The sequence below is a fragment of the Peromyscus californicus genome, unplaced genomic scaffold (assembly GCF_007827085.1).
Source record: "Peromyscus californicus insignis strain IS unplaced genomic scaffold, ASM782708v3 Scaffold_12__1_contigs__length_115047231, whole genome shotgun sequence".
NCBI classification, from domain to species: domain Eukaryota; kingdom Metazoa; phylum Chordata; class Mammalia; order Rodentia; family Cricetidae; genus Peromyscus; species Peromyscus californicus.
The window spans coordinates 94743869-94770897 of NW_026294413.1; the positions used below are offsets into that span (position 1 = coordinate 94743869).

The following is a 27029-nucleotide window of genomic DNA, read 5'->3' on the forward strand; positions in this document are numbered from 1 at the left end:
TCAAGCATAGTCTAATGTATTAAGTAGGAAATCCCAGGAATAGGCCATTAATAGTCTTGTGGGCCATTCTGGGAAGTGGCATAAAATCTCATGCTAACCACTTCCTCATGGCCATACCTTTGTCTTGCCATATTCATATTCCTGTGCTTTGTGATATTTAGATATGCCAAAGAGCAGCCATAAAGAGCTTCCTTTGCCAAGTGTGATGGTTCACACCTAAATCCCACCTCTTAGGAGGCTGACATAGGAGGAGGCTGAGGCTGCAAAGCCACAGTCTTAAAAAAATTAAGGGAAAACGAAATGGAAGTTCGGGAGATAACTCTGCCATTAAGGGCACCTGCCCTTTCTAAGAACCCTGGTTCATTTCTCAGCTCACGGCTGCTCAAAACTGCCTAGAACTCCAGTTCCAGGTGATCCAGTGCCCTCTTCTGGCCTCCACGGGCACCAGGCATGCACTTAGTGCACAGACATACAGGCAGGCAAAAATCCCATACACATCAAACTTATTTTTTTAAAAAGTTTTTTTAATTGAAAAGTAATAGTTTATATAGTGTGTATATATGAGTAGGAAATACATAGTATTTAAAGGGTTTGGTATCATGCATACTTTCAATTATCCACTGGAGGCTTTAGACCATAACCCAGTAAAGAGAATAGGGGTTAGCAAAATGGTTCATCAGGTAAATGCATTTGCTGCCAAGCCTCATGACCTGATTTCCATCCCTGGGATCCACATGGTAGGAGAGAACTAACTCCAGATTGTCCTCTGACCTCCACACACATACTGGGGCACATGCATGCACACACACATCAATTAAAATGTCTCATTTTAAAGATAAGGCTTTTAAAAAAAATTGAAGGCTGTATTATGTAAAATGATGTGTAATGGTCACACATGTATTTTTCTTGACTGTGCCCTTGCATAGTATATAGTCCCCTCTTGACCATTGTTTCTGTGGTCGGTTGCCTCCCTTTCTTTAATAGTAATTCTGCTCTTACTTACTCTCTGAAGACCCACTGAAACTAGATAGCTGAGGTTTTAACCCTTCAGTCCTTTGAATCTTTTCATAATAAGTTAGGATAGTTACTGTTGCCTTTTGCTAAATTTCACCCAACATCATCTGGAGGTCAGGTTATCATTTTGACTGTAGCCCACGCTGGCCTCAGTTCCCTGTCTGCTGGGATCAGAGGCATGCACCATCATACCTAGCTGTCACCCAACTTTATACTCAGTAGTTTAGCATCAAACCTGTTGGAAATGAAAGACTGACTAAGTCATTGTCAGAAGAAAAGAATATATAAGAAATGTTTTTATTTAAAAATTTTAAAAGATCCCCTTTTTAATGTATAATCCCCCATCTGTCAGGGTGATAAGGTAAGCTTTAAGCACAAAGACAGCTACAGTGTTCATAGTAACAAACACATAGAGATTATTTGGGAAGATAAGAATAATTTATATTAGCCCATTCCCAGAATACAGATTTAAGTTACTGAGAATGCCCACTCCCAAAGGAAAAGGCTGGTCACAGTGCTGATCAAGTGACTTAAATTGTGATTTAAAAACATTCATGTGTAAGACATAATTTAAATTTTCAGTAAAGAGGCTAAACTTTGTTTCTCAGTAAGCTTAAGTTTATGTCTTCCAAGGGGCTAAAATGAACAGGTACAGTAGTGGGTTGGCAGTTCTTAAAAGGCATGTTCCTGCCTTCTTAGACAAAGCAGTTCCTCGGCACCACCAAGTGAGTTGATTGGTTTTCTTCCTCCTTTCCCTTCTTTTCCCTTTGCCTGTCTATGAGTGACAAGGCCCAGGGCCTTGCACAAGCACTCTAGCCCTGAGCTGCATTCACAGCTTAGAACTCTAGTTTATTAAGTAGACCATAGTAGATCATTTAGAAGACAGCCAGAATTTGAATTGCTGAAGGATAAACTATGCCCCATTAAAGAGATACCAGTTCAAGTAATTTTAAAATTTTTTGAATTTCCGTAAATGTGTAATTACTGATTCATCATACCAAAGGATGGTAGCTGAGGAGATGTGTCAGTGGGTGTTTGGTTTTGATTCAGCTAGAAAGAGGAAGAAAATGTCAAGCTGTCAGTTGTGGTTTTCACTCTTTTTTTTTTTTTAGTGTAATGAGCTGGTGATTTGTTTTCTCTGTCGCTATGGCAATTCCAGCTAGTTTTGAAGGGGTAGAAGATTTGGTTTGCTTTGTTGTTGTTTTTTTTTTTTTTTTGGTTTTTTTTTGTGGGTTTTATTTTGTTTAACTTATTTTGTGGGGGTTGAGGGTATGTGCGTGAAAGTCAGAGGACAACTTGGAAGAATCTGGTCCTCCCTTTCAACCATGTGGATCCCAGGGATGGAACTGGCTATTTCAAAGTTTCCCATGGTAGTAAACTTTTTGTTCTGTCGCTGCCTGTGCTGGCTGGTTTTAAGTTAACTTGACAAGAGCTAGAGTAATTTTGGAAAAGGGAACCTCAATTGAGAAATTGGCCTGTGGACAAGCTGAGGTGCATTTTCTTGATTAGCAATTGAGGGCACAGCTCACTGTGGGCAGCCTCACTTCTGGGCTGATGGTTCTGGGTGCTGTAAGAAAGCAAACTGAGCAAGCCAGTAAGCAGCACTCCTTTATGACCTCTATATCAGCTCCTGCCTCCAGATTCCTGCCTTGTTTGGGCTCCTGCCCTGATTTTCTTTGATGATAGACAACAATGTGGAAGTGTAATCTGAAATAAACCCTTTCCTCCCCAAGTTCTTTATGGTGATGGTATTTTATCACAGCAGTAGAAACCTTAAAACAAAGACTCTGCCCTTCCAGTGTTCCCCTAATGGGTAAATATCAACATTGTCACAGTGGCGGTTGTGGTTTTCTCTGGTGGACCAGAGCATAGATTATTTTGTCAGCAGAGCAGAACATGGCCCTAGATTTGAGGTCCCTCCTCTAAAGATACCCATTCTGTGGTTCACAGTTCTGTAATCAACCCATTGGCCATTCCAGGTGTCCAATGGGGCTACTGCTTTTTATTAAAATCCTCTACACTCAGTCCTCTTCGTGCTAATCTCTGTACCGACGAGCGAGCACTGCTGCCCCAAACCCAGATGCGTTCTTTCCAAACACAGTACTGCCAGCAGCAATAGAGACCACAGGTGACACTCGGGTACTGTACCTTCCTGTTTCTAGAATTATAGTGTGTTCTTCGTCTACTCCAACTGTGCCATTTCCTCCGTGGAATTAATTACCAGTGTATCTTCATTTCTGCAGTCCTCGTCTTACATAAATATCTTAAATGTCTATTCAGATGTGGTGAAGAATTTCCAAGACTGTCTTTGGGTTTGGATCCCAGAGGGAGAATAGCTAGCTTTCCTGGAGTGTAGGTTATCTCTTGTTTCCTGGGGTTTACTTTGAGATCTCCTGTTATTCCTGACAGCTCGACCATATACTACTGTGCCTGCTAGTCCAGTAGTAAAAACATCTATGTACTGTGATTAATTAGAAAGCTTGCAAAGAAAACCTGCTTGACCCCACAATCTCTGTTACCTCTGCTCCTTTCTCCCTGCCTTTGTCTGCTCCAGGGCTAATCCACTCGGCTTCGGCTTTCCTGAGACCACTCCTCCCATGCCTCCAATACAAGTTCCTCATTAGTTCATAGTCTGAGAGAAAATGCCTGTGACTCAACTAGTAATTCCACATGGGTGTAGTTGAGGAAATTTTTCTTCACTTCACAAACAAGAATCCCTAAGATCCATCAATTGGAAACACGTGTTATGCTCTCAATTTCCAACTGTTGTCTTTCCAAGATTTTTGTAATAAAAGAACATAAGTAACGCCTTTCGGGAGGCAGAGCCAGGCGGATCTCTGTGAGTTCGAGGTCAGCCTGGGCTACCAAGTGAGTCCCAGGAAAGGCGCAAAGCTGCACAGAGAAACCCTGTCTCGAAAAACCAAAAAAAAAAAAGAACATAAGTAATTTTTTTTTTTTTTTTTTTTTTTTTTTTTGGTTTTTCGAGACAGGGTTTCTCTGTGCAGCTTTGCGCCTTTCCTGGGACTCACTTGGTAGCCCAGGCTGACCTCGAACTCACAGAGATCCGCCTGGCTCTGCCTCCCGAGTGCTGGGATTAAAGGCGTGCGCCACCACCGCCGGCCGAACATAAGTAATTTTTAAATGGTATATGTAAGAGAAGTAGTAACTTTATTTGATTTTGTTTTTGTGTGTGTGTTTGGGATGCCACAGCATATGCATATCAGTTATCTACTGTCATGTGAGTCCCAGGGATTAAAGGCAAGTAGTTATGCTTCGTGGCAAGCACTGTTAGCTGCTAAGCCTGCTCACTGGCGGCTGGTTGATTGGTTTTGTTTTACAGTGCTGCATGCCAAACCCAGAGCCTTTTCAGTGCTAGGCAATTGCTCTACCCTAAGCTCCAGCCCTTGGTTTTTTTGTTTTTGTTTTTTGAGACAAGTCTCCCTATATAGTTCAGCCTGGAAATCACTAGTCCTGACTGTCCACAAACCCTCCTCCTGAGTGTTTAGATTGCAGACATGCAAATTCTACCAGTTTATCTTGAGAAGTAATAAAGCCAAGGTAATTAATATGTGTGTTCAGTTTTCTGTCAAAATACACCCTCTTGAAAAAGTCAATTGCTTCACAGCCAAAATCCCAGCACTTGGAAAATGAAGGCAGGAGGATAGCAAGTTCAAGGCCAGCCTGCGCTGTGCAGCAAGACCCTGCCTATCAATTGCTTTGATGTGTGCTGCTAGTTTGTAATTGCTTGTGACAGTAGTAACTAGTAGTTAGTTGACTTGACAGTGCAAGGTTCCGTGCTACAAGTTCCACAGCCCTTACCCCAGGGAAGAACAGTGTTATCACCTGTCCAGGTACTGTGGGCTAGTCACCTGGGCAAGGCACTACACTTAGTTTTTGCTTTAGCATAGCTGTTTGCTTGTATGTTTTATGAGGCAGGGTTTCTCGGTGTAGCCTTGGCAGTCCTGGAACTGGAGACCAGGCTGGCCTTGAACTCAGAGATCTGCCTGCCTCTGCCTGCCGAGTGCTGGGATCAAAGGTGTGCACCACCATGCCTGGTGCTTCGGCATAGTTTTCACTAATATATTACTCTATGGCTCTTTCAGTAATTTTGAAAAATAACATTTTAGTATTTAAGCAAAATTTTGTTATTAAAACTATTTCATCTTATTTACAAACTTACTTTCCTGGACTAGTGTTCAGCTAGTTTTGTGTGTTTCATTTCAGATAGGTTCTGGCTACTCACTGAATAGCCCAGGCTGCACTCAAACTCATGGCAGTTAGTTATCCAGCTTCCGCCTCCTGAGTGCTGGATTGCCAACAGTGTGCTTTACCATGCCTGGCTTAGGGCTTAATACTTCATAGTACTCTATTTTAGGGGCACATTTGGGGTTTACAGGTTCTCACTGTGTAGTCCAGACTGACCTGGAACTCACTATACAGCCCAAACTGGCCTCAAACTTCTGCCAATCCTCCTGCCTTAGCTTCCCGAATGCTAGAATTACACATATAGTAATGAGATTGTGGCTGTTCATTTGCCTGTGTTGAGATCCCTGTCACCAAATCACCCAAACCAAGGAGTAAGAGGAAAATTAGTAATCCTTAACTGAAATGTAGCATAGGAAATAGTGTAAGCACCCTTGTAATCTCACCACTTGGCATGGTCAAGGGTCCAAAGTCAGCCTTGGCCATATGAAACCCTGTTTGTGATTTTTAAATTTTATTTATTCTTATTTTATGTGTACAGATGTTTTGCCTGTTTATGTACCACATCTGCAGTTGGACCCCCTGGAACGGGAGTTGCAGGCACTTGTTAGCTGTCATGAGAGTCCTGGGAACTAACTAAACCTGGGTCCCCTGGAAGAATAAGAGCTCTTAACTGCTGAGCCATCTCTCCACACCCTAGAGATAACTCTAAATTGTTGTTGTTGAATTCTTTGTCTGAAGTGTGGGCACACATGCGAGAGCATATTTGTGAAGATCATGGAATACCTTCCAGCAGTCTATTCTCTCCTTTCACTGTTAACTTCCAGGGATCCAGCCCAATTGGTCAGACTTTCTCGGGAAACATTTTTGCCCACTGAGCCCTCTGACCTTGCCCTCTTCACCTGGGGAGAGAACCTTTGTCTTTGTGAAATCACTTACTGCTTTCATCTGCTAATCTCTAAGTCCCTTAAGGTCAGAGATGATGTTTTGGTCATCTTTAAATTCCTTTATAAGTAAGAACTAGACTTCATGACCACTCTTGGCTATCAGAATACATTAAATTAATTAAGTACCCGGTCTGTAACTCCTTTTGGATGTCTAATTAGCATCTTTCCTTTTTGCTTTTTATGGTTTCCTTATACATAAGATATTTCAAGTGTTTATAGAAGTGGCATGGCTATAAAATAGAAATGGTGTAGCCATTTTCAATTTACAGCTTTTATTTGTTATTGACTTGCCAGAAGTTTGCTTTAAATCGATAACTCTTTAATGACTGTCCCCAGGTATCCGTTACAGCACTGATGTGAGTGTGGATGAAGTAAAAGCACTGGCTTCCTTGATGACATACAAGTGTGCAGTGGTTGGTAAGTGATTCTCTGCAGAATGTGTTCATATGCACGGGTACTTTTAAATGACTACACTGTATTATTTATTGTGTTTATTAGGATATATGTGTATGGGGGTCAGAGGCAACATTGTAGAGTTCTCTCCTGTTTCCTTTACTTGGGTTCCTAGAATCAAACTCAGGTTGTCAGGCTTACAAGTATTGTTACCTGCTGAGCCAACTTACTGGCCCCAAGGCTCCTTTTAGTGTGCTATAAAAATAATTAACAGAGCCGGTGTGGTAGCCCACACATTGAATCCCAGCACTCTGGAGGCAGAGGCAGGCAGATCTAGGAGTTCAAAGCCAGCCTGGTTTACAAAACTGGTTCTAAGACAGACAAGGCTGTTACACAGAGAAATCCTGTCTCGAAATAGCAAATATTTTTTAACAGAACTGTAATTCTTTTAACAGAACTGTTTGATTTTTTGTTTTGTTTTTAAAGGGCCTGGTTGGTTGGTTGGTTGGTTGGTTGGTTGGTTGGTTGGTTGGTTAAAATGAAATGAAATCTTATTGAACAGATATTATAATGCTAGCCAGGTGTTAATTAGAGTTAACCAGTACTCTATGTCTAAGAGAATACTGTGTTTATTTTCCTTCTACTATGATTTGATCTTATAGAGTATAGATAAGCATTTAACAAAGATTTATGTTTAAAGAAAATCCAGTTAGCTTTTATAAAAACTTTCACTCTTTCATTTTGGAAATGATGACAAACTTTTGTATTTCCTTAATCAGTATCTCCTTGGTGATATATATATATATATATATATATATATATATATATAGAGAGAGAGAGAGAGAGAGAGAGAGAGAGAGAGAGAGAGAGAGAGAGAGAGATTGCATTACATACTGATGTGTGCATCAGTCTATACTGATACCCCACACATGCAAACACATAAACAAGGAAAGAAGCCAGTCTACAATCTTTGTTTTCTTGTGATGCTGATAACTGAGCCCAGGGCATTTGCCTCTTAGGCAGGCACTCTACCAACTAAGCTATAGCTTCAGCAGTGGATTTATTTATTTCTGGAATTTTCTAGAATTAAAACAGTCATACATTTTTGTGATAAAGGTTGTATTGTTCGAATCTTAAATGGTCTTATAATAAAAAACCCAGAGCCAGATATCAGGGTGAAAGCTGAAAGATCAGAGAAGCAGAGCAAGCCACAGCCACCACCTATTACCTCAACCAACTCTTCGAATCCTCTGACTGAAATCCTGAGTCTTTACTCGAGAGGGTCTCAGCTGAACTGCCTTAGTTCCTGTTTCCTCACACCTTATATACTGCTCTCTGCCCAGTCATGTCACCTCCTGGAATTAAAGGCGTGCGCCACCACTGCTTGGCTGTTTCCAGTGTGGCCTTGAACTCACAGAGATCCACATGGATCTCTGCCTCCCAAGTGACAGGATTAAGGTTGTATGCCACCACTGTCTGACCTCTGTGTCTAATCTAGTGGCTGGCTCTGTCCTGATCCTTAGGCAAGCTTTATTAGGGTACACAGTGTATCACCACAAAGTTAGTATTCCTAACCTGAAATGCTTCAGAATCTGAAACTATATAAACACCAAGATGATGCCCCAGTAGAAAGCTCCATACCTGATCCATATTATCAAAATGTAGGCAATAGTAAAATGCCCTACACCATTACCTGTAGTCTATGTGTATATGAAACAAAATTCCCATCTAGAGTTGGATCCCATCCTCAAGATGTCTAATTGTGTATATGTAAATAAAAAATTTGAAATGCAAGAAATAAGCACTTGAGATGAGGAATACCCACCCTGTGCTGGACAGTGCTTTTTGTTTTTACACTTTTTAAGCTTTATAAGGAACAACATCTTTCAGTCTTCTCTTTCAGATGTGCCATTTGGAGGTGCTAAAGCAGGTGTTAAGATCAATCCCAAGAGCTATACAGTAAGTATCCAAGTGGGGTTTGTATACTCAGGGCCTGAAAGTGTGTTCCTCATACCCGTGAGATTAATGGTTTCCATTGATTTCCTGAAGGAATAAGAAAGAAATAATTATTAAATTAATAATAAATTAGCTAAGTATTGTATTTTGCCATACTTGTCTGCTTGCTTGCCACTGATACCTTTTTCTTACTTGGTAAAGAGTTAATATTTTCATGCTGTTAGACATTTCTGTTCATGTTGTGAAATTTTGATCTGAAGTTTTAAGCTGGGTTCCCAGCACTGGGAGGCAGAGACAGTCAGATATCTGTGTTTAAGGATAGCCTAATTTATATAGTGAATTCCAGTACAGCCAGAGCTATACAGAGAAACCCTGTCCTGAAAAACCAAAAATAAACAAATTAATAAAATTTTGACCTGAAGGGTGTTGGTTTTTTTTTTTTGGGGGGGGGGTGGGAGTTGGTTCTGGTTTTGTTCTGAGACAGGGTTTCTCTAACAATCCTAGCTGTCCTGGAACGCAGAGATCTGCCTGCCTCTGCCTCCCAGTGCTGGGATTAAAGGCCTGCACCACCACCACCACCACCACCACCACCACCCGGCCTTGACCTGAAGAGATGTAGAGATTTTGTTCTTGCAATAAATAACAAATCTAATAAAAAATCACGTTTATTCTGTTAGTTCCAAGTTAATTAAAACTGGTTGCTGCAGTGGTCAACATAGACTAAATTAATGATCTGTATACAAACATAATAACTGTGATTTTATTCCCTCTGAAATTCACCTTTTGATGACTTCCTTGAGCATCCTATCACCCACACTTGGGTGTGTCTTACTATTTCTGTAACTCTTTAAGAATCCCACACCCACTGAATGGTGGTAACACACACCTTTTATCCCAGCACTTGGTAAGCAGAAACAGGTGGATCTGAGTTCAAGGCTAGCCTGCTCTACAGAGCTGGTTCCAGGACAGTCAGGGCTACACAGAGAAACACTGGAGGGGCAGGGGGTGGGGAGCAGCCCACGCCCATCCTCAGATGTGTCTTGTCCTTTTTTTTTAGTACCTTTTTATTAGCCTTCATGCCTATATTAAATGCCTATATTAAAACATCTTTATTAAACTCCAACTCTTTCACTTTTTTGCCTGAGGTTTTTGTTTTTAAGACAGAGACTCACTATGTAGTCCAGGTTTACCTCATTCTCTTCAGTCCTCCTGAGACCCAGGATTACAGGCATGAGCCATCACACCTATATTAAAATTTCACATGTAAATGAAAATGTAGGCATGACCCATGGGGTCTATAGAGATATAATTGTTTTGTGTGTGAGAGAGAGACAGAAACAGTAGAAAGAAAGGTTTGGGGATGATATCTCTAGATCTTTCTGCCTCAGTGTCTCCAGTGCTGGAATTACAGACACCACACCTGGCTGGTATGGGTGGATCTCTAAGTTCACAGCCAGTATAGACCATATAACAAGTTCAGCACCATTCAGGGTTGACTTAACTATGAGAGAGACTCTCAGAAAGAATTCAGTCATGTCTTCACCCCATACACACACACACACACACACACACACATACACACACACACACACACACACACACACACACACACACACACACACACACAAACACAAACACAGGATTGAGAATTGGACCTAGGCTCTGATCCTCACGTACTAGCAAATGCTCTACCACGAAGCTATTATCTCCCTATCCCTCTTTGCTTTTTTATTCTGAAACAGGGTTGCATAGAATTGCCTTGAAATCTTTGTAGCCCAGGCAAGCCTGTAGACGAGTTGCTAAATGGTCTTATTAATAAAAACCCGGAGCCAGATATTGGGGTAAAAAGCTGAGAGATCAGAAAAGCAGAAAGAAGCCAGCCATGTTCTTACCACTTGGAGATCTATGTTCTTACCACTTGGAGATCCTCCGCCAAAGAGATCTACTTCCTGTATACCCATGCCTATATGCCTTTCTGTTCTGCATCTCACTTCCTCTCCGCCCAGCTACATTACTTCCTGTCTGTCTATACAGACCTCCAGACTTTTATGGTTAACTGGTATTGGAATTTAAGGTATGTGCCACCATGCCCGGCTCTGTTCCTAGTGTGGCCTTGAACTCAGAGAGATCCAGACAGATCCCTGCCTTCCTAGTGATAGGATTAAAGGTGTGTGCTACCATTGCCTAACTTGTTTTTGGTTTTTTCGAGACAAGGTTTCTCTGTGCAGTTTTGGTACCTGTCCTGGATCTCACTCTGTAGACCAGACTGGCCTTGAACTCACAGAGATCTGCCTGGCTCTGCCTTCCAAGTGCTGGGATTAAAGGGGTGCGCCACCACTGCCCGGCCATTGCCTGACTTCTGTGTTTATTATAGTGGCTGCCTTTTTCCTCTGATCCTCAGATAAACTTTATTGGGGTACACAGATAAAATATCTCCATACAAACCTTTTAAAATCATTTTTCATGCTAGAATTATTGACCACTGGTTTTCTTTTTTGTTTTGTTTTGTTTTTTTGGTTTTTCGAGACAGGGTTTCTCTGTGTAGCTTTGTGCCTTTCCTGGATCTCGCTCTATAGACCAGGCTGGCCTCGAACTCACAAAGATCCGCCTGCCTCTGCCTCCCGAGTGCTGGGATTAAAGGCGTACGCCACCACCGCCCGGCTGACCACTGGTTTTCTTAACCAGTCTGAGATACATAAGTTCAAAATGTTTTTCATTGTTTTCTTTTTTCTATCTCTCTGCAGGACAACGAATTAGAAAAGATCACACGGAGGTTCACTATGGAGTTGGCAAAGAAGGGTTTTATTGGTATGTATTGCTCATTGCTCTATGCATTTCTGTATAAAGTGGAAACACCTAAAAAGTAATGGTCTTGAATTAAACTCCTGCCTTTATAAAGTGCCTGGATATAGTTGTCCTTTCCCTTCCAGAAACCAGGTTTCTTTGTAGATCTCATAGACATATCTTGGTTTTTGTTTTTCATTTTGACACATCTCCAATAGCAAGTTCAGGTTCTCACTGTGCAATGTGGGGCAAGGACACCAAGGAGAGATCTCTGCTGCCTTGTTTGCATTCTTTTCTGAAACATGAAAAAGGACACGACTACCAAATACTGGATTTTTAAATCCATCCAGTTTTTTTTCTGAAGCAATAAAAATGTGATGTTACTTGAAGCCTGTGATTTCTTTAATATGTGTTAGCTGTTCGCTGAGAACTGACAGTGAGGCTGATGTAATACACTCACTATTCCATGCACCATCACTGTCTCTGAGGAGTACTCGTTAGTTACAGGAGCTTTTGTGAAGCATGCTAAATTTCTAAGGGTGCTTCCATTTGTTTGCTATTTTTCATTGTATTTGTGTTACATTCTTTGTGAGATATGAGTATTATTTGTGATGTATACATGTTATTTACTCTTTAATTTCTAAGCAATTTGTCTTATATTTCTTGGTCTAGAAGGCTTCTAGTTTATTTTAATAATTAAGGTTATTCAGTGAAATGTTAAAGAAAAACTGGCTGAAAGGGGGTTGGGGCACACAACCATACTCTTAACTGCTTTCCTGCCCTTGTGTTTTCCTCCATGTTTCCTCCACCAGTGGCAAGTTCCTATGAAATTAAGCTATATTTTAAAACTTGCCCTGGTTTTTGGAAATAAGATATGAAATAAATGCTTTAATACAGGAGTGAATATACAAAGACGTAGAATGTTGTAAGATTTGGTCTAAAATTCTTGACATGCCTCAGATGAACACTGTTATGAGCTTTACTTGCGCCTCATTGCCCAGGAACATTTTGCTAACAGAAGTTAATAAGCACCTCACTCATGCCTACAGGGATGCTTTTTTTATTTCAAGATGGTGAATTGAAATCATGTCTCAGCCTGGTGATGGCCTTCATGGTCATTTAAATAGAATGGTTCCTCTTAGCCTAAAATCTTAATATATTTTAATATCCTTGTGTTTTTTAGATTTCATTCTGCCATAGCTATTGCCATCTAGAGTGTTTATCAGCTTAGTTATGACAGTTTCAAAAAGTACAAAGTGACTCATTGGAACTCTGAAAGAAGGCAAACCTTAACTATGAAGACTTTGGCCCCTTTGCTTGTAGAGGGCAAACTTTCAAAGCTCCCCTGTTATTTTCTCACTTCCCTTGCTGCAAAGTTCTCCATTGTGACTCAGTCTTGAGTCAGAAGTTTCCATTGTGACTCAGACTTGAGTACAAATTCTTACCCTGTTAAGTTTGTGGGTTTAGGATGAGCTTGTCAAATTCCATGGGAAACTGGATGGTGTGGTGATAGAGGAGGAGAGCTAAGATTTTGATAGGAATGGTATCTGTAGACCATTCTGTGGGGGGTTGCCATGTTTACCAGATTAAGTCTTCCAACCCATGGACGTGGGCATCTTTCTGTTTGTTGAGCCTCTTAGTTCTTTAAGCTTTGCTTCTCACTTTCTTAGTTCTAGAGACAACTACATAGTCTATTTGATGCTGTTATAAGCGATATTGATTTGTTGGGTTTGGGGGGTAGCTTTTTCTGTTGGTTTGGTTTTTTTGGTTTGGTTTGGTTTTGTTATTTTGAGGATACTTAGTAATTTCTGTAAACAAACCCACATAGGTAAGGTGGTACATATTTAATACAGTGTTGTCCCTGTACAAGGAAATAAATGATATTTGACATTTGTAGACCAATATGACTGTTTATTTCTGTGCAGTGTTTTCTCATTTTATAACTATTCTTTGTTCAGCCTTGGTAGTAAAGTGATACCAGCCTCACAGAATACACTGGAAAATACTCCTTCAGATTCTTGAGAAAGCTTGGAAATGTTCATTCTTAGTGTGTGTTTAGATGGTACCTGTCACCTGTAACTTTACCCTGCAGGTTCCTCATAGCTCTGTCTTTCTTATTCCCCCTGTATCTCCATCACCAAATTATCATGGTTTTAGCCCTTCCTTTAAATCAAAATGGAATTAAGGATTTATCTGTATTGCAGGAATTACTTGTGATGTGTACATCCCCATAGATCGATTTTATGAGAGGCAGGAAACTCATGAACCTAGTAGGAAATCTGTCTTGGCTTTAGTATCAGTCAGCATTCATGTCTTTGTTTTTTTCAGAATGTCTTTCTGATTTACAAACTACTTACCTCAGACTTACCAGTTCATATTGCTGTTTGAAGCAAGAAATGTTGCTGAAAACTAGAATAACACTCCTTAGATATTTCTAAGCAGATTTGATGGCAATTTCTCCTTTGTAGCTTAGGAAAGAACTGTGGTTAAACAAGGTTGTAGTGCCGTATAGTCTGAGTATGTCAAATGGAACGTAAGCAAAGCAGACAGTGAGTAAGGCTAGAATGTCAGGCCTTAGGTAGAAGCACTGTACGGAAGACAGGCTTATGAGGCTAGGCATCCTTAGATTTAAAGATGCCTAAAAATAGATGAGGATGTGGAGTGACAGATTAGGTAGGAGCATAAGACTTGAACCTTGACCTCTCATTTTTGATTTTGCCTATCTTGTATTCATGATATTACAATTTGTTCAGAAAATTAGTGTCTAGGATTGGGTCCTGAGGAAGAGCTTTATTTTGTGGAGGGACTTAATAATTTGAGCATTTTTTAAGTTTTTATGAAAATAACTTATGATATAATTCAAACAGCATATTGTAGAGTTATAATGCTTAAATCCAAGAATATAGTAAACAAGTTATTGATACCTATCTTTCCAAACCTGTGTGCATATGTATGTAGACATGCATGTGGGGGGATAGAGAGGGAAGGAAGAAGGGGATAGAATTTTATGTAAATGAGAGCATACATAGCGATATGAAACCTGCCATTTTCTATATGGTGGGTTTGGTAATAATTCCAAGTTATTTACATGGGTAAAAAAAAATCAACTTTGAATGACTATTACTTTGTGTAGCTATGCCATATCTTACTTAATTGGCATCTTAATAATTTTTACCTTAGTTTTGAGTATCTCTACATAGTTCTCCCTTTGCTGTTAGGGTGAACATCACTGAATGTGTTGCTCAGTAAGTTCACCATATCCAGTGGTGTTAGAAGCAGCAGTGGTGAGTCACTGCGAGCCAATGTTTGCTATTCTCATACTTTTTAGTTTTTTGAGACAGGGTTTCTCTGTGTAGTTTTGGTGCCTGTCCTAGATCTCGCTCTATAGACTAGGCTGGCCTCGAACTCACAGAGATCTACCTGCCTCTGCCTCCCGAGTGCTCGGATTAAAGGCGTGCGCCACCACCGCCTGGCTCTCGTACTTATTTTAATTTGCTGTGCTCTGGTGAACTAAATGCTAAGCCCCAAACCCTTCTATACACCAACCATTGGCTGCTAAATCCAACAAAAGTATTCAGTGAGTGAAAGCATCACAGATCTTATAAATACTATCTTGAGCAGTGTCACGTTCCCCCCTCTTTTTCTCCTTAGTGAGAAGGCCTAAGCCAGTAGGGAGCTAAACTGTTTCATACACAGCTACTCAGTAACCAGAATAATCCTGTTATGGTGGTCAGAATGGTACAGTTCAGGGAACTGAGGTTGAGAGACCAAACATTTGCCAGTGTCATACTCTGAAGTCCCAGGAGTAACTTCTATCTGTTGTCTGCAGGTAACTTCCAGGTACAATCCAGTAAATTTCAGTGGAAAAAATAGCCACGTGACATTATGGATACAAGTTTCATAGAGAAGAGGCATTTAATGAGTATTTTTGTGGCTTCAGTTTATTACCAAAATGAGATCTAAAGTTTTCTAGCCACAATGACATTGTTCTCTTAGAGAATTGCAAGCATCTTAATGTTTGGGATAAGTTGATCTTAAAAACTGGCGCACTGCCCTTTCCCTGTGCTCCCAGGTCCTGGCATTGATGTGCCTGCCCCAGACATGAGCACGGGTGAGCGGGAGATGTCCTGGATCGCTGACACCTATGCCAGCACCATAGGGCACTATGTGAGTATCCACGGAATCCCAAGGCTTCCGGCATTGCTGTCCATAAGAAGTAACACTAATCCGATTTCATGAGAAGTTGGTAATTGCTGGGTTCACCTTCCTTTTAATCATAAACTTGATATGCATATCACTTTGCCCTCTCTCTAGTCTGAAACTGTAAGCATAGTGAGTTTACGTGAATTGGGCTTTTGCTTACATGCTGCACTATACTGAGCACTGAGACCAGACTTTCCCAACCAGGGCAGCTCACTTGCTGAGGCACTAGACGGTACGTTCAGTTCTGCCTTCCCATCAGAGTGCTTTCACTTAGAGAGGCGCTAAGGCACATGAGCTAAGGTATGAAAATGGTGTGATATAAAGGTAGAATTTGGGCTTCTGAAGAAGGCCTTTTTGAAGAGATATTTGAGTTGAACCTTGAAAATTTGGTTGGATTTCAACATCTGGAGATTTGGGGGCTAAGAGGAAGAGAAACAGCTGAGATTGAAGAAGGTAAGACACACTTGTGTAAAGGTGACAAAGGAGGTAAGTGAGCCACAGATGTCAGCTCTAGTGGGGGTTTTATTGATAGTGAAGAGGCTTTGCTGTGACTTATCCTTAGGAAGAGGGGCAGTCTGTGTGACACCAGCCCCTGACTCTCGACCCCAGGGCTGGAGAGAACAGCTTGTCCCTGAAAACTATGAAACCTTGGGAAAGGAAACATCCATAAACTAAGAAGTGAATATTTATTTATTTATGAGAGAGAAAGAGAATACAAGAACATAAAGTTGGGTGAGTGGCTTAGGAAAAAAGGATTTTTTAAAAAAAACACTCATTTACACTAAGTAGAAGTCAGATTTGCACTACAACCGGTGTGTGTCTAAGCTGTTTCAAAGCTGTGAAAAAGGATAGTGGGGCCTAACCAGAGCCTTTGGAAATCGAGTCAGTGCAGCCCTCTTTGGGAATGTTCTGAGCTCTGAAAGATGGGCACTCGTGTCGGAGAGGTGGAAGCAGAAAGGAGTGTTTAGGAAGTCCTGAAGTACAGAAGAGCAGTGAGCTTGAAGGGCAGGGAGCATGTGTTGTACCCAGTCAGTAGAGAAGAGAGCTCCTGCCAGGTTACTGCCTATCAAGGACTTCAGTCTTTGTCCTGAAAAAGAAGCTATGGCGAGCTATAATCAGTGTTTCACTCTGTGGATATAGCAGAAGATGGAATTGTTGAGGGCTGGATAGAGAATCCCAGACCACAGGAGCGCATGAAAAGAAGGAAGTGGGAGCTTTCCAGGAAACGTTCAGCTAAGAAAAGTAGCATTGGAGAGAAGCAAAGGGATGGCAGTCTAAAAGGTCACTGCTGCCTGGAAGAGCTTTGTTGTCTGCTGTTAATGGATATGAGCCTTTGTGGGAGTAAAATGCTTGGGTAGTCAGACTTGTCTTTCCGGGGCCTGCATGGAAGGGAGGCTTTGGAGGGGGACACATTTCCTGAAGTGGTGTTGCACAATGCTTGGAGCACAGGCAGGCCATCTGCATTCTAGTCCTGCCTCCTTCACCCACAGCTTCATGCACTGGGAGTCTCTGCTTTAGCTTCCTCAATGTAAGCTAGCAATCAAGTGTCCGTGAGACTCTCAGAACAGTCCACAGCCCTTAGTGAAATACACAAAAAGGAAGTGTTACACTGTGTGAATTGTACCCAGCTATGAAGTGAAGTGCAACAGTGATTGATTTGGACCACCGCTCTGCTGACACACCTCCCTTTTTTTTTGGCCTAGTTTAGACGGAAACGTAGAGCTGTCCTCTTGCTTAGGCTCCCCAAGTGCTAGGTTTGCACCTTCACCGTCACCCCTGGCTTGCATGCCTCCTAATGCTAAGAAAGCACTGGATGTGCTCTCTTGTTCTTGAGCTGGGCTCTGCCCTGACCACTGCAGGCTGGTCGGCAGTGCACTGTTGCTCGTAGCTCCTTCACGGTTGTGGCAGTGTGAAGAAGTCTTAGGAGGCTCTGCCAAATAAACCTTGGACGCGGCTGGTCAAAGCCCTTCCATCTTTAACTGATCAGAAACCTAAAGACCCAGATCACAGTAAGGAAGCCATCATGACTGGTCATCCAGCCCTACTGACAGTGTGGTGTGGGGGAGCCAGGACATGGTCCCTCCCTCCTGGGTTCCCAGACCATTACATACTCTGGGGAGTCAGCTGGCACCAGGCCTGACCTCACACACACACAGCATTTCCTTCTGCCCCGGCATTTGCATTCCCACAGTTTAGAACTGTCTGGCACCAGCTTTGCAGTTCTGTATTCATGGTGTTAATTATTCATGAAAGAGAACTGTGGGAAAACTACTAATTCTGAGGCTTTGCTAGACTGCCTTCTTTTCAGAGTTGTTTTCATTCTTTTGTTGGTAACTGTACAAGTAATGCAAGTCCAAGTTCTCTGTAGAAAATACTTAAATAGAGGAGTAAAACTCAGGGGACTTCTGGACAGGGATAGAACATGAACTTGAACACTTCATTGCAGGAGATAATAAATTCACTTAGGCATGCTTTTGCCCCTGGTTTAAAATTCTCCATCTTCTGTTCTCTGATCACTGTGTCTGTTCCACAATGTTCTGCTTGCTATGTTTATAATGTATGGTGCTTCGGAAGGGAAACCCTCCCAAACCCATCTTTTTTTCTCCTTTTCTTTTGTGTGTGTGTGTATGTGTGACCCGAGGTCAACACTGTCTTCTGTAGTTGCTCTCCTCCTTATTTTTTGAGGCAGGGTCTTGTTGAACCTGGAGCTCACTAATTTGCCTACCCTGGCTGGCCAGCCAGCCCCAGGGATGTTCAAGCTTGCAAAGCTGTTCTTTACCAGCTGAGCCATCTGCCCAGGCCCTCAAGACCCTGTTTTACTAACTGTGCCTCTTTGTAAACAAAAAGACATGCACAGCCATAATTTAAAGAAGGTAAAAATGTAGGTAAGATTGAAATCACCCCTCCATCCACTTTGCAGATCTATTAGTGCATCAAAGGTACAGGCTTCTGCATCTTGCCCATGAACACCATTTTAAATTTTTCTTTTGAAGTTCTTTCTTCATTTGAGGAAGGGTTTTTGTTTTTGTTTTTAAAGGTTTATTTTATTATGTATACAGTGTTCTGCCTACATGTATGCCTGCGGGTCAGAAGAGGGCGCCAGATCTCGTTACAGATGGCTGTGAGCCACCATGTGGTTGCTGGGAATTGAACTCAGGACCTCTGGAAGAACAACCAGTGTTCTTAACCTTTGAGCCATCTCTCCAGCCCAAGGAAGGGTTTTTTGTTTTGTTTTGTTTTGTTTTTTGACATGTTAGATTTCAAAATTAGCTTGGTAGATTATAAAACAGTATCTTTCCATTCAAGAAAATTGCAATGCTTCTTCTGGTTCTGAGGTTTTTGGTTTTTGTTTTGGCAATCTTAAAGCACTCACAAGTGAAATGTGAACCCTAACTTTTTGTTTTTTGTTTTTTGAGACAGGGTTTCTTCTCTGTGTAGCCTTGGCTGTCCTAGAACTCACTCTGTAGACCAGGCTAGCCTGGAATTCATAGATCCACCTGCCTCTGGCTCCCAAATGCTGGGACCACCGCTGCCCAGCACTGCCTACCCTAACTTAATGTGGCTTAGGTTTTCGGTGAAGGAGTAATAGCTTCAAGCTGAATCATATCTACGCTTATGATATTGTTGTTTGTGCTTAACACTAAATTACTAAACTGTCTCTTAGTGTGAAAAACAGCCTACCTTATTAGATTCCTAAGAACAGAAGGTTGGAAAAGGCCCCTCCCTGTTAATGAATATGAACTTATATGACTCACACATACTCAGAGATTTGCACAAGCTTGTAGATTCTGTGTTTTTATAATCAGGGTACCCTTGAACGTGAGCTGCTCCTGCCTCAGCAAATGCTGGGGTTACAGGCAGTGCCACCACACCAACTTACACACACTCTTACTAAAAATAGGTTTAGCTAATGAGAATGCACTCTGTTGTATTGGCTTGATCATAGAAACAGGATTTAGTACTGGGTATGGTGGCACATGCCTATAATCCCAGCACTCAGAAGGTAGTGACAAGGATCTCAAGTTCAAGGTCAGTGATCTGTCTCAAAAGAAATTTAAATTCTTCCATTAAATTGTGACTCCTTTCCTCTCAAAGGATTTATTTTCATTATTATTATTATTGTTATTATTATTATTTCATGGTATCAGGGGTTGAACCTCTAGCCCTCTCTTACAGGATATCAATGCACATGCCTGTGTTACTGGTAAACCCATCAGTCAAGGAGGTATCCACGGGCGCATCTCCGCTACTGGCCGTGGTGTGTTCCATGGAATTGAAAACTTCATCAATGAAGCTTCTTACATGAGCATTTTAGGAATGACACCAGGGTTTGGTGACAAGACATTTGTTGTTCAGGTAAAACAGTTGGGGATTTGGTTTTGTTCTGCTACTTACATTTGTTTATTTATTTATGTGGGAAGACATACATGCTACAGGGTACATTGGAGGTCAGAGCAGGAGTCAGTTCTTCTGCTAAGTAAAGTCCATGGATTAAATTCAGGTTGTCAGGCTTGAGTACACATGCTTTTACCCATTTATCCATCTCATCAGCCCAGTTTTTGTTTTCTTAACTGATACACACTAAAATTTTAAAGTGTTTTCAATTTATGGCGTTAAAATTAGATTCTTTGAGAGTTTGTTAGATTGTAGAAGACTTTTCGAGTGAAACGTCTTTTTTTTTCTTAACCTTGATATGATTCATAGAATTAGACCCAATTTAATATCTCTTAGATATTAAATACATGACTATCACTTCTTTTGGTCCTTATTTAAACATAAAATTGCATTCAGAGGGGAAAAGGCCTCAACTGTGCAGCCATTGTAAGTGTGCAGAAATATTTCCACATTGACCTAAATTTGTTTCTGTGTCCACACATATTTCACTTAGAAGTTAACATTCAGCACTTCCTTAAAATGATAGCATACCTTTATCTATACAGTCATAAGACCACAGGCTCTGACTGCATTGGTGTGGGTTGTCCCCACTGCCAGGGCTTTATAAGCGAGCAAGGTCCCTAACTAAACTTCTCCAGGGCTCAGTCTCGTAGGTAACAAGGTTGGGTTTCAGATTCTTGAGCATAGAAAATGTCATTGAAGAAGCCATTCCATACACTGCTTCTTTTTGCTAATATATTTACTCATTTTGTTAGTACTTGTGTGGACATCTATGTGCCACACAGTACAAGTAGAGGTCAGAGGAAACTTAGGGTGGTTGGTTCTTTCCTTTCACTGTATGGGTCATCAGAGTTACACTTGGTGGCAAGTACCTTTCCCATAAGCCATCTGCTGGCCCAGGAAATTGCTACTTTTAGCTAAAATATTGAGACTTGCTTCTAAATTATCAGCATAGATTTATGTTGGTCAAAATGACCCATACTATCTACATCAAGTCTGTATCATGCATAATTGTTCTTCACAGGGATTTGGTAACGTGGGTCTGCACTCTATGAGGTATTTACATCGTTTTGGTGCTAAATGTGTTGGCGTTGGTGAATCTGATGGGAGTATATGGAATCCAGATGGTATTGACCCAAAGGAACTGGAAGATTTCAAGTTGGTATGTTATTCTGATAGCTGAACAGTCTTAAATTTTAAGAGAATAGGTTTTTTTTGTTTTGTTTTGGGGGGTGGGGGATTTAATTATGTGTTCATGTGCTGTGGCATTCAATTCGTGATCAGAAGACACTCTACAGGAGTCTGCTCTCACCTTCCACCACAGGGGTCCCAGGGCTCAAATTCAGGTCATTACTGATCGCAAGCACTGAGATCTCACCAGCCCTAAAAAAATAATAGCAACATTTTTGTTACTTCTTTTGAGGTGGGTGAGGCATGTGTCACAGTGCACACGTAGAGGACAACTTGCAAGAGTTGTTTCTTCTTCTGCCACATGGATCCTGAGTGCTGGAACTCATCATCAAGCTTGGTGGCAGGGACATTAGTGTTCTTTCTTCCTTTGGTTTTATGTTTCGGTGGTGGTGTTGGATCTTTGTATTCAAGCTTGGGTTGATCATCTTGTCTCTTCCTTCCAAGTATTGGTAGGCAATTTTTTTTTTTTTTTTTTTTTTTTGAGGCATGCATGGTCTTGCTATGCTATGTATGCTTGATTGGCCTCATTCCCTGGGTAGCCCAGGCTGGTTTTACGCTCACAGCAATCTCCTTGCCTCAGCATCCCTAATGCAGAGATTATAGAGTGAGCCACTGTACCTGTCTCAAAGAGCTCTAAATAAGTAGATTTTGTATAATAGGCACTGAAGATAGCATTTAAACTCTGTTGGAGCCATTAATTCTGATTTTCAATCAATTACAGCAACATGGGTCAATTCTGGGCTTCCCCAAAGCAAAGGTCTATGAAGGAAGCATCTTGGAGGCTGACTGTGACATCCTAATCCCTGCAGCCAGCGAGAAGCAGTTGACCAAATCCAATGCACCCAGAGTCAAAGCCAAGGTAAAACCATTGTAAAAACAGATCAGCATCACCCATGTAGAATATCATAAAAAGTCTGATCAGTGATTTTGTTTGAGTCACAAAATTATACCATCATTACCACTTTCAAAACATAGTTAAGAAAATTAGAGAAACAGAAAAATAAAAGGTAACTGTATATACTTTGTAGAGCAATTTAATTTTAACCAAAATTATGTTCTTCCTTTTAATTCCTTACACATACACTCATCTCTTTCCTATGAGGATTTCCTGGCATCTGTACATGTCCCCAATTCTCTTGCAGATCATTGCTGAAGGAGCCAATGGACCGACCACTCCAGAGGCTGATAAGATCTTCCTGGAAAGGAACATCATGGTTATTCCGGTAGGTCGCCTACGTTCTTCGGTTTTGTATGTTCTGGGGATCATTTCTTTTGCTAGCAATTGGCAGAGAGAGAACCCACTGGTGTCACGGTTGTAGTAAATCCTTAATCTTTATTTACTTTTAAGAAAATATAACGGCAGCAAGGCTGAGGCCAGGGTCTCAGTGGTAGGGCCCTTGCAAGAGCACACATGAAGTTCAAGGTTCAATCTGCAGCATCTCAAGAAACAAATGAGAGAGAGAGAGACAATAATATGCCAGTCACTTTTCTCTTAGTCCTGAATACTTTGTCTAGCTTCTAGCTGTAACTTGAGTATTAGTAACCCTCAAAATCTAGTTACGATAAATATATACTGTGCTAGAAATACAATTCTAAATTAAATTCTTAAGGTTTGTTACCCAGTTCCTAACTTGATGCATTTTGAATGTTTCTTACTGCTTTACTGAAGAAAGAAGAAGAAAAAGGAAAGGAAAACTGAGTGCTAAAGAGATGACACAGCCATCAAAAGCCTGTAGTGAGTGCTCTTGCAAGTTCAGAGTGTCATCATTGGATGGTTCACAGCCTGCCTAGACCTCCAGCTCCAGGGATCTGACACCCTCTTCTGGCCTCTGTAGACACTCATACTCACACATACACACTTAGTTCCTTTTTTTTTTTTTTTCCTGCTACTATGAAGAACATGTGTTCAGAGTTTGGGGTGAAAATAGGGGAGTTATTGGAACTTCATATGGACTCTGAAGAGACCACTTTGTAGAAAGCATGTGTTTTTAAAAACAAACAAACAAAAACACCTCACTTAAATGGAGTAGACTGCCTTAAGTGGTGGCAAAGGTAATGCTATCTTCTGGTGAGGCACCATCAGCCCACTAGTGGGTAAACCAACACTTTGGTCTAAGATCACGGTAAGAATAAGCTAGCTAAGATACGTTGGCAGTGTTCTCTTAGTTGGGGTTGCTGTTGTTGTGGTGAAACACAATGAGCAAAGCAACACTTCCACATCACTGTTCACCATCAAAGGAAGTCAAGGCAGGAACCCGGAGACAGGAGCTGATGAAGGGGTACTGCTTGCTGGCCTGCCCCCTGGCTTGCTCAGCCTGCTTTCTTTTTTTTTTTTTTTGGTTTTTCGAGACAGGGTTTCTCTGTGTAGCTTTGCGCCTTTCCTGGGACTCACTTGGTAGCCCAGGCTGGCCTCGAACTCACAGAGATCCGCCTGGCTCTGCCTCCCGAGTGCTGGGATTAAAGGCGTGCGCCACCACCGCCCGGCCCAGCCTGCTTTCTTATACAACCCAGAACCACCAGTCCAGAGGCAGGCCCCACCCACAATGGGCTAGGCCCTCCCACATCACTAGTTTAAAAAACGCCTACAGTAACATTTCTCAGCCTTTGGGTTACAACCCCTTTGACAAACGTTCATCTCCAAAACTATTTACATTACAATTCAAAGCAATAGCAAAATTAGAGTTATGAAGTAGTAGCGAAAATGGTTTTATGGTTGGGGGTCACCAACATGAGAACCTGTATTAAAGGGTTGCAACATATTAGGAAGGTTGAGAACCACTGGTTCCCTCCTCAGATGACTTTAGCTTGTGTCAAGTTGGCATAAAACTATCCAGCGCAGGTGTTTAGTCGGCCTTGGTATTGAAATTGAGTTCCTGACCTGACAGGATGCGAAGCAGCTAAGGATGCTAAGCACCAAGCCTGGCAGTTATTGAAGTCATCATCCTTTTTTTTTTTTTTTTTTTCCATGTCATGTTTTGTGTATAGGATCTCTACTTAAATGCTGGAGGAGTGACAGTGTCTTACTTTGAGTGGCTGAAGAACCTAAATCATGTCAGCTATGGCCGATTGACCTTCAAATACGAGAGGGACTCTAACTACCACTTGCTCAGTGAGTTCTCAGAGTCGCTTGTGTCTCCAGAAATTGTCCTTTGAGCCAAAGATAGAGCTGGGAGAGCATACACACACACACTGAGGAAACCCCTTCCTGATAATGCTAGAGACCTTTGCCTAAGAACAGAAAACAAGTTTTTCTGTCTCCTGGTTCATAGGGTGAAAGGACACATTTTTATATAATGTCATTTTTCTCAAATATAATATCTATAAATTAATGATACTGTTAAGTCTTTTTTTTAAGCCTGAACTCCACCACTGATCTTATTCATCCCTATCTCTAATTGTTCTCAGAAAAGGCCTAGCTAACGTTTATGAAAATGTTACAATGAAACCCATTCTTTTATACACTGATTAAAAGAAGTGCTACCTAGTGTGGAACCCCTTTTTGAGTCCTCTGGTAAGAGTTTTTATTTGGCCAGAGTAAGTTTAGAACTTTTCATCCAAGCTGAAATAAAACCAAGACCTCCAGCTGTGTCCCTGTACTCTGCCACCCTGAGAATGTTCCTCTCTGTCCTTTTCTCTTCCCTCAGAATTTTTTAGCAGAGCCAAGAGAAGAGAAGAAAGCCCTAATGAAGGGTGTTATGGAAACAGAGCGGTGACCTAAATTCACATTTCTATAGGAATTTGGCAGGCCTCTCCTTGCTGAGTTTCTCATGGTTAACCCTTCTGTGTCATTAGGAGTGAAGATTTCTAAAACATTAGTTTGGGGCTACACATACAAGTTAGAGTTACTTTAAGTTCTACGTTTCTTTTCTCCCTCTATTAACAGTGTCTTCCCTTGATGTCTTGGCTTTTTACAGTGTCTGTTCAAGAGAGTTTAGAGAGGAAGTTTGGAAAGCATGGCGGGACTATTCCTGTGGTCCCTACAGCAGAGTTCCAGGACAGGATATCGGTGAGTGTGGTGACACCAAAGTGACACTTTCCACATTCTCCCTGCCCTGTCTTTTAGGCTGGGTAAATTAAATGGAGTATTATCAAAGGATTTTAACCATAATTGTAGTATGTGGTTATATGTCATCATTCCAAAAATAATGGCAAATAAGTAATTCTGTTTTGGGTACTTAATGATTCAACATAATCATGAAGGATTGCCATACTTTTTAACTCTACTTTCAGAGACTGAATTTTATGAAAATAAGAAATAATTACATGGACACATAGAGTTAACAGATTAGAAAAAATAAATCAAATCAGTTTTTGGCAGGGTGTATCAATAGTCTAGATACATTACAAAGATCTTACCAGGACATTGCAGAAAGTATGGGCTACAAAGACATAGCATACATGCATGGGAAAAAATATTTAACCTAACTGTTATGTTCTGTTTCTGTGGTACTGGGACTTGAACCCAGGACCTTATGCATGTCAGGTAAGTGCTCTATCACTGAGCTACAACCCCATTCCCAAGAAACATATCTTAAAGACTTAATATCTTTATTCCAACAATACTGCAGATAGGTAGAACTCTCTTAAATTTTGAGTTATAAAGTGCTATAGCACCACAGACGACAAAAAGTGGGAAAGGGAGAAGAACTGAGAAGAGGAATGCTGATGCTCTTGACTGTTGGCGGCCCTTACGGTTGTCACCTCCTAAGAGGCATTTGGTGCCAGATAATGATTTTCAAGTGTCCTGTGTCTCATTTGTCTTGTATCTGGACCCTGGAACTCAAGAGGCAGAACTCGGAGGGCTGCTATGAATTTAAGGCCAGCATGTGTGTGTGTGCCGTACATATGTATGTATACACACACACACACACACACAGGCTCTGTGGAAGCTCAGGATTTTTATTATTTTATTCTTTGCTGTGTCCCTAATGCCTGAACATGCCTAGAACATAGTATTTTCACTCAATCAATGTTTGCTCAATGGGTGAAAGAAACCGCACTATTCTGCCTGATAAGCAAGTTTGTTTCATCTCCCTAATTTTATAGACCAAAACAAAGTATAATACAAGTGTGAACTGCAAGATGTTCAGTATAAATAACTTTGAGGTTTTTTGGTTTTTGGTTTTTGGGGTTTTTGTTTTGCAACAGGTAGCCAAGGATGAGCTTGAACTCCTGATCCTCCTTCCTCCACCTCCCAGATTCTGGAGTCACAAGCAGGTGCCATATGCCTGGCCAGAAAAGATCACTATTTTTGGTAACCCACTTCAGGTTTTTATCTGGCACTTAGGATATATATCGTATACCTGTCTTGTGTCACACTGGGAGTGGCAGTGACTTACACTTTGGTTGGTTGGTTGGTTGGTTGGTTGGTTGGTTGGTTGGTTTGGTTTGGTTTGGTTTTCGAGACAAGATTTCTTTATGTAGCCCTGGCTGTCTTAGAACTCACTTTGTAGAGCAGGCTGTCCTTGAACTCACAGGAATCCACCTGCCTCTGCCTCCCAAGTGCTGGGATTAAAGGCGTGCACCACCATGCCCAGCGCTACACTTAATTTTTAAAGAAATCGCTCCAAGAAGCAAATTAGATAGAAGAGTCTGTAGAAACAGAAAGTTCTTTGCTCCTCCAGCTGTGTACTGAGTACACAACACAGGCAAGAGCTTCCCAGAGCTGCTGTCTGGGTTAGCCATATCCCTTCTGTGTCTGGTGGCTCTGCTCACTGAGAGAGGTGTCCAGTGTGGGAGGATAGCAGCTGTGTAGGATAGCTTGAGTGGAGGATGCTAATCTGACTACTTGCCTGCCCTCAGGCTGCTTTTCTGTGTTTGTTTTAATTAGGATCTTAATTCATGAGTTTTTGTTGCTATCCAATATAATTAAAACAACTATGTTTGGAAAACGTGATGTGTCTATCCAGCTAGTATACCCTGATACAGTGCAGAAATTATGTC

The 27029-nt window shown here is 41.3% G+C and overlaps 1 protein-coding gene across 1 annotated transcript in view; it reads left to right on the plus strand.

The window, feature by feature from the left end:
• Window positions 1-27029, plus strand: part of Glud1 (glutamate dehydrogenase 1) — a 36010-nt gene that overhangs the window by 6687 nt on the left and 2294 nt on the right. Inside the window, exons 2-11 of the mRNA XM_052733959.1 lie at window positions 6501-6581; window positions 8461-8516; window positions 11258-11321; window positions 15370-15464; window positions 19677-19856; window positions 20920-21057; window positions 21808-21945; window positions 22229-22309; window positions 24072-24195; window positions 25001-25092. Of these exons, the coding sequence (XP_052589919.1) occupies window positions 6501-6581; window positions 8461-8516; window positions 11258-11321; window positions 15370-15464; window positions 19677-19856; window positions 20920-21057; window positions 21808-21945; window positions 22229-22309; window positions 24072-24195; window positions 25001-25092 (1049 nt within the window). The remainder of the gene's footprint in view (window positions 1-6500; window positions 6582-8460; window positions 8517-11257; window positions 11322-15369; window positions 15465-19676; window positions 19857-20919; window positions 21058-21807; window positions 21946-22228; window positions 22310-24071; window positions 24196-25000; window positions 25093-27029) is intronic.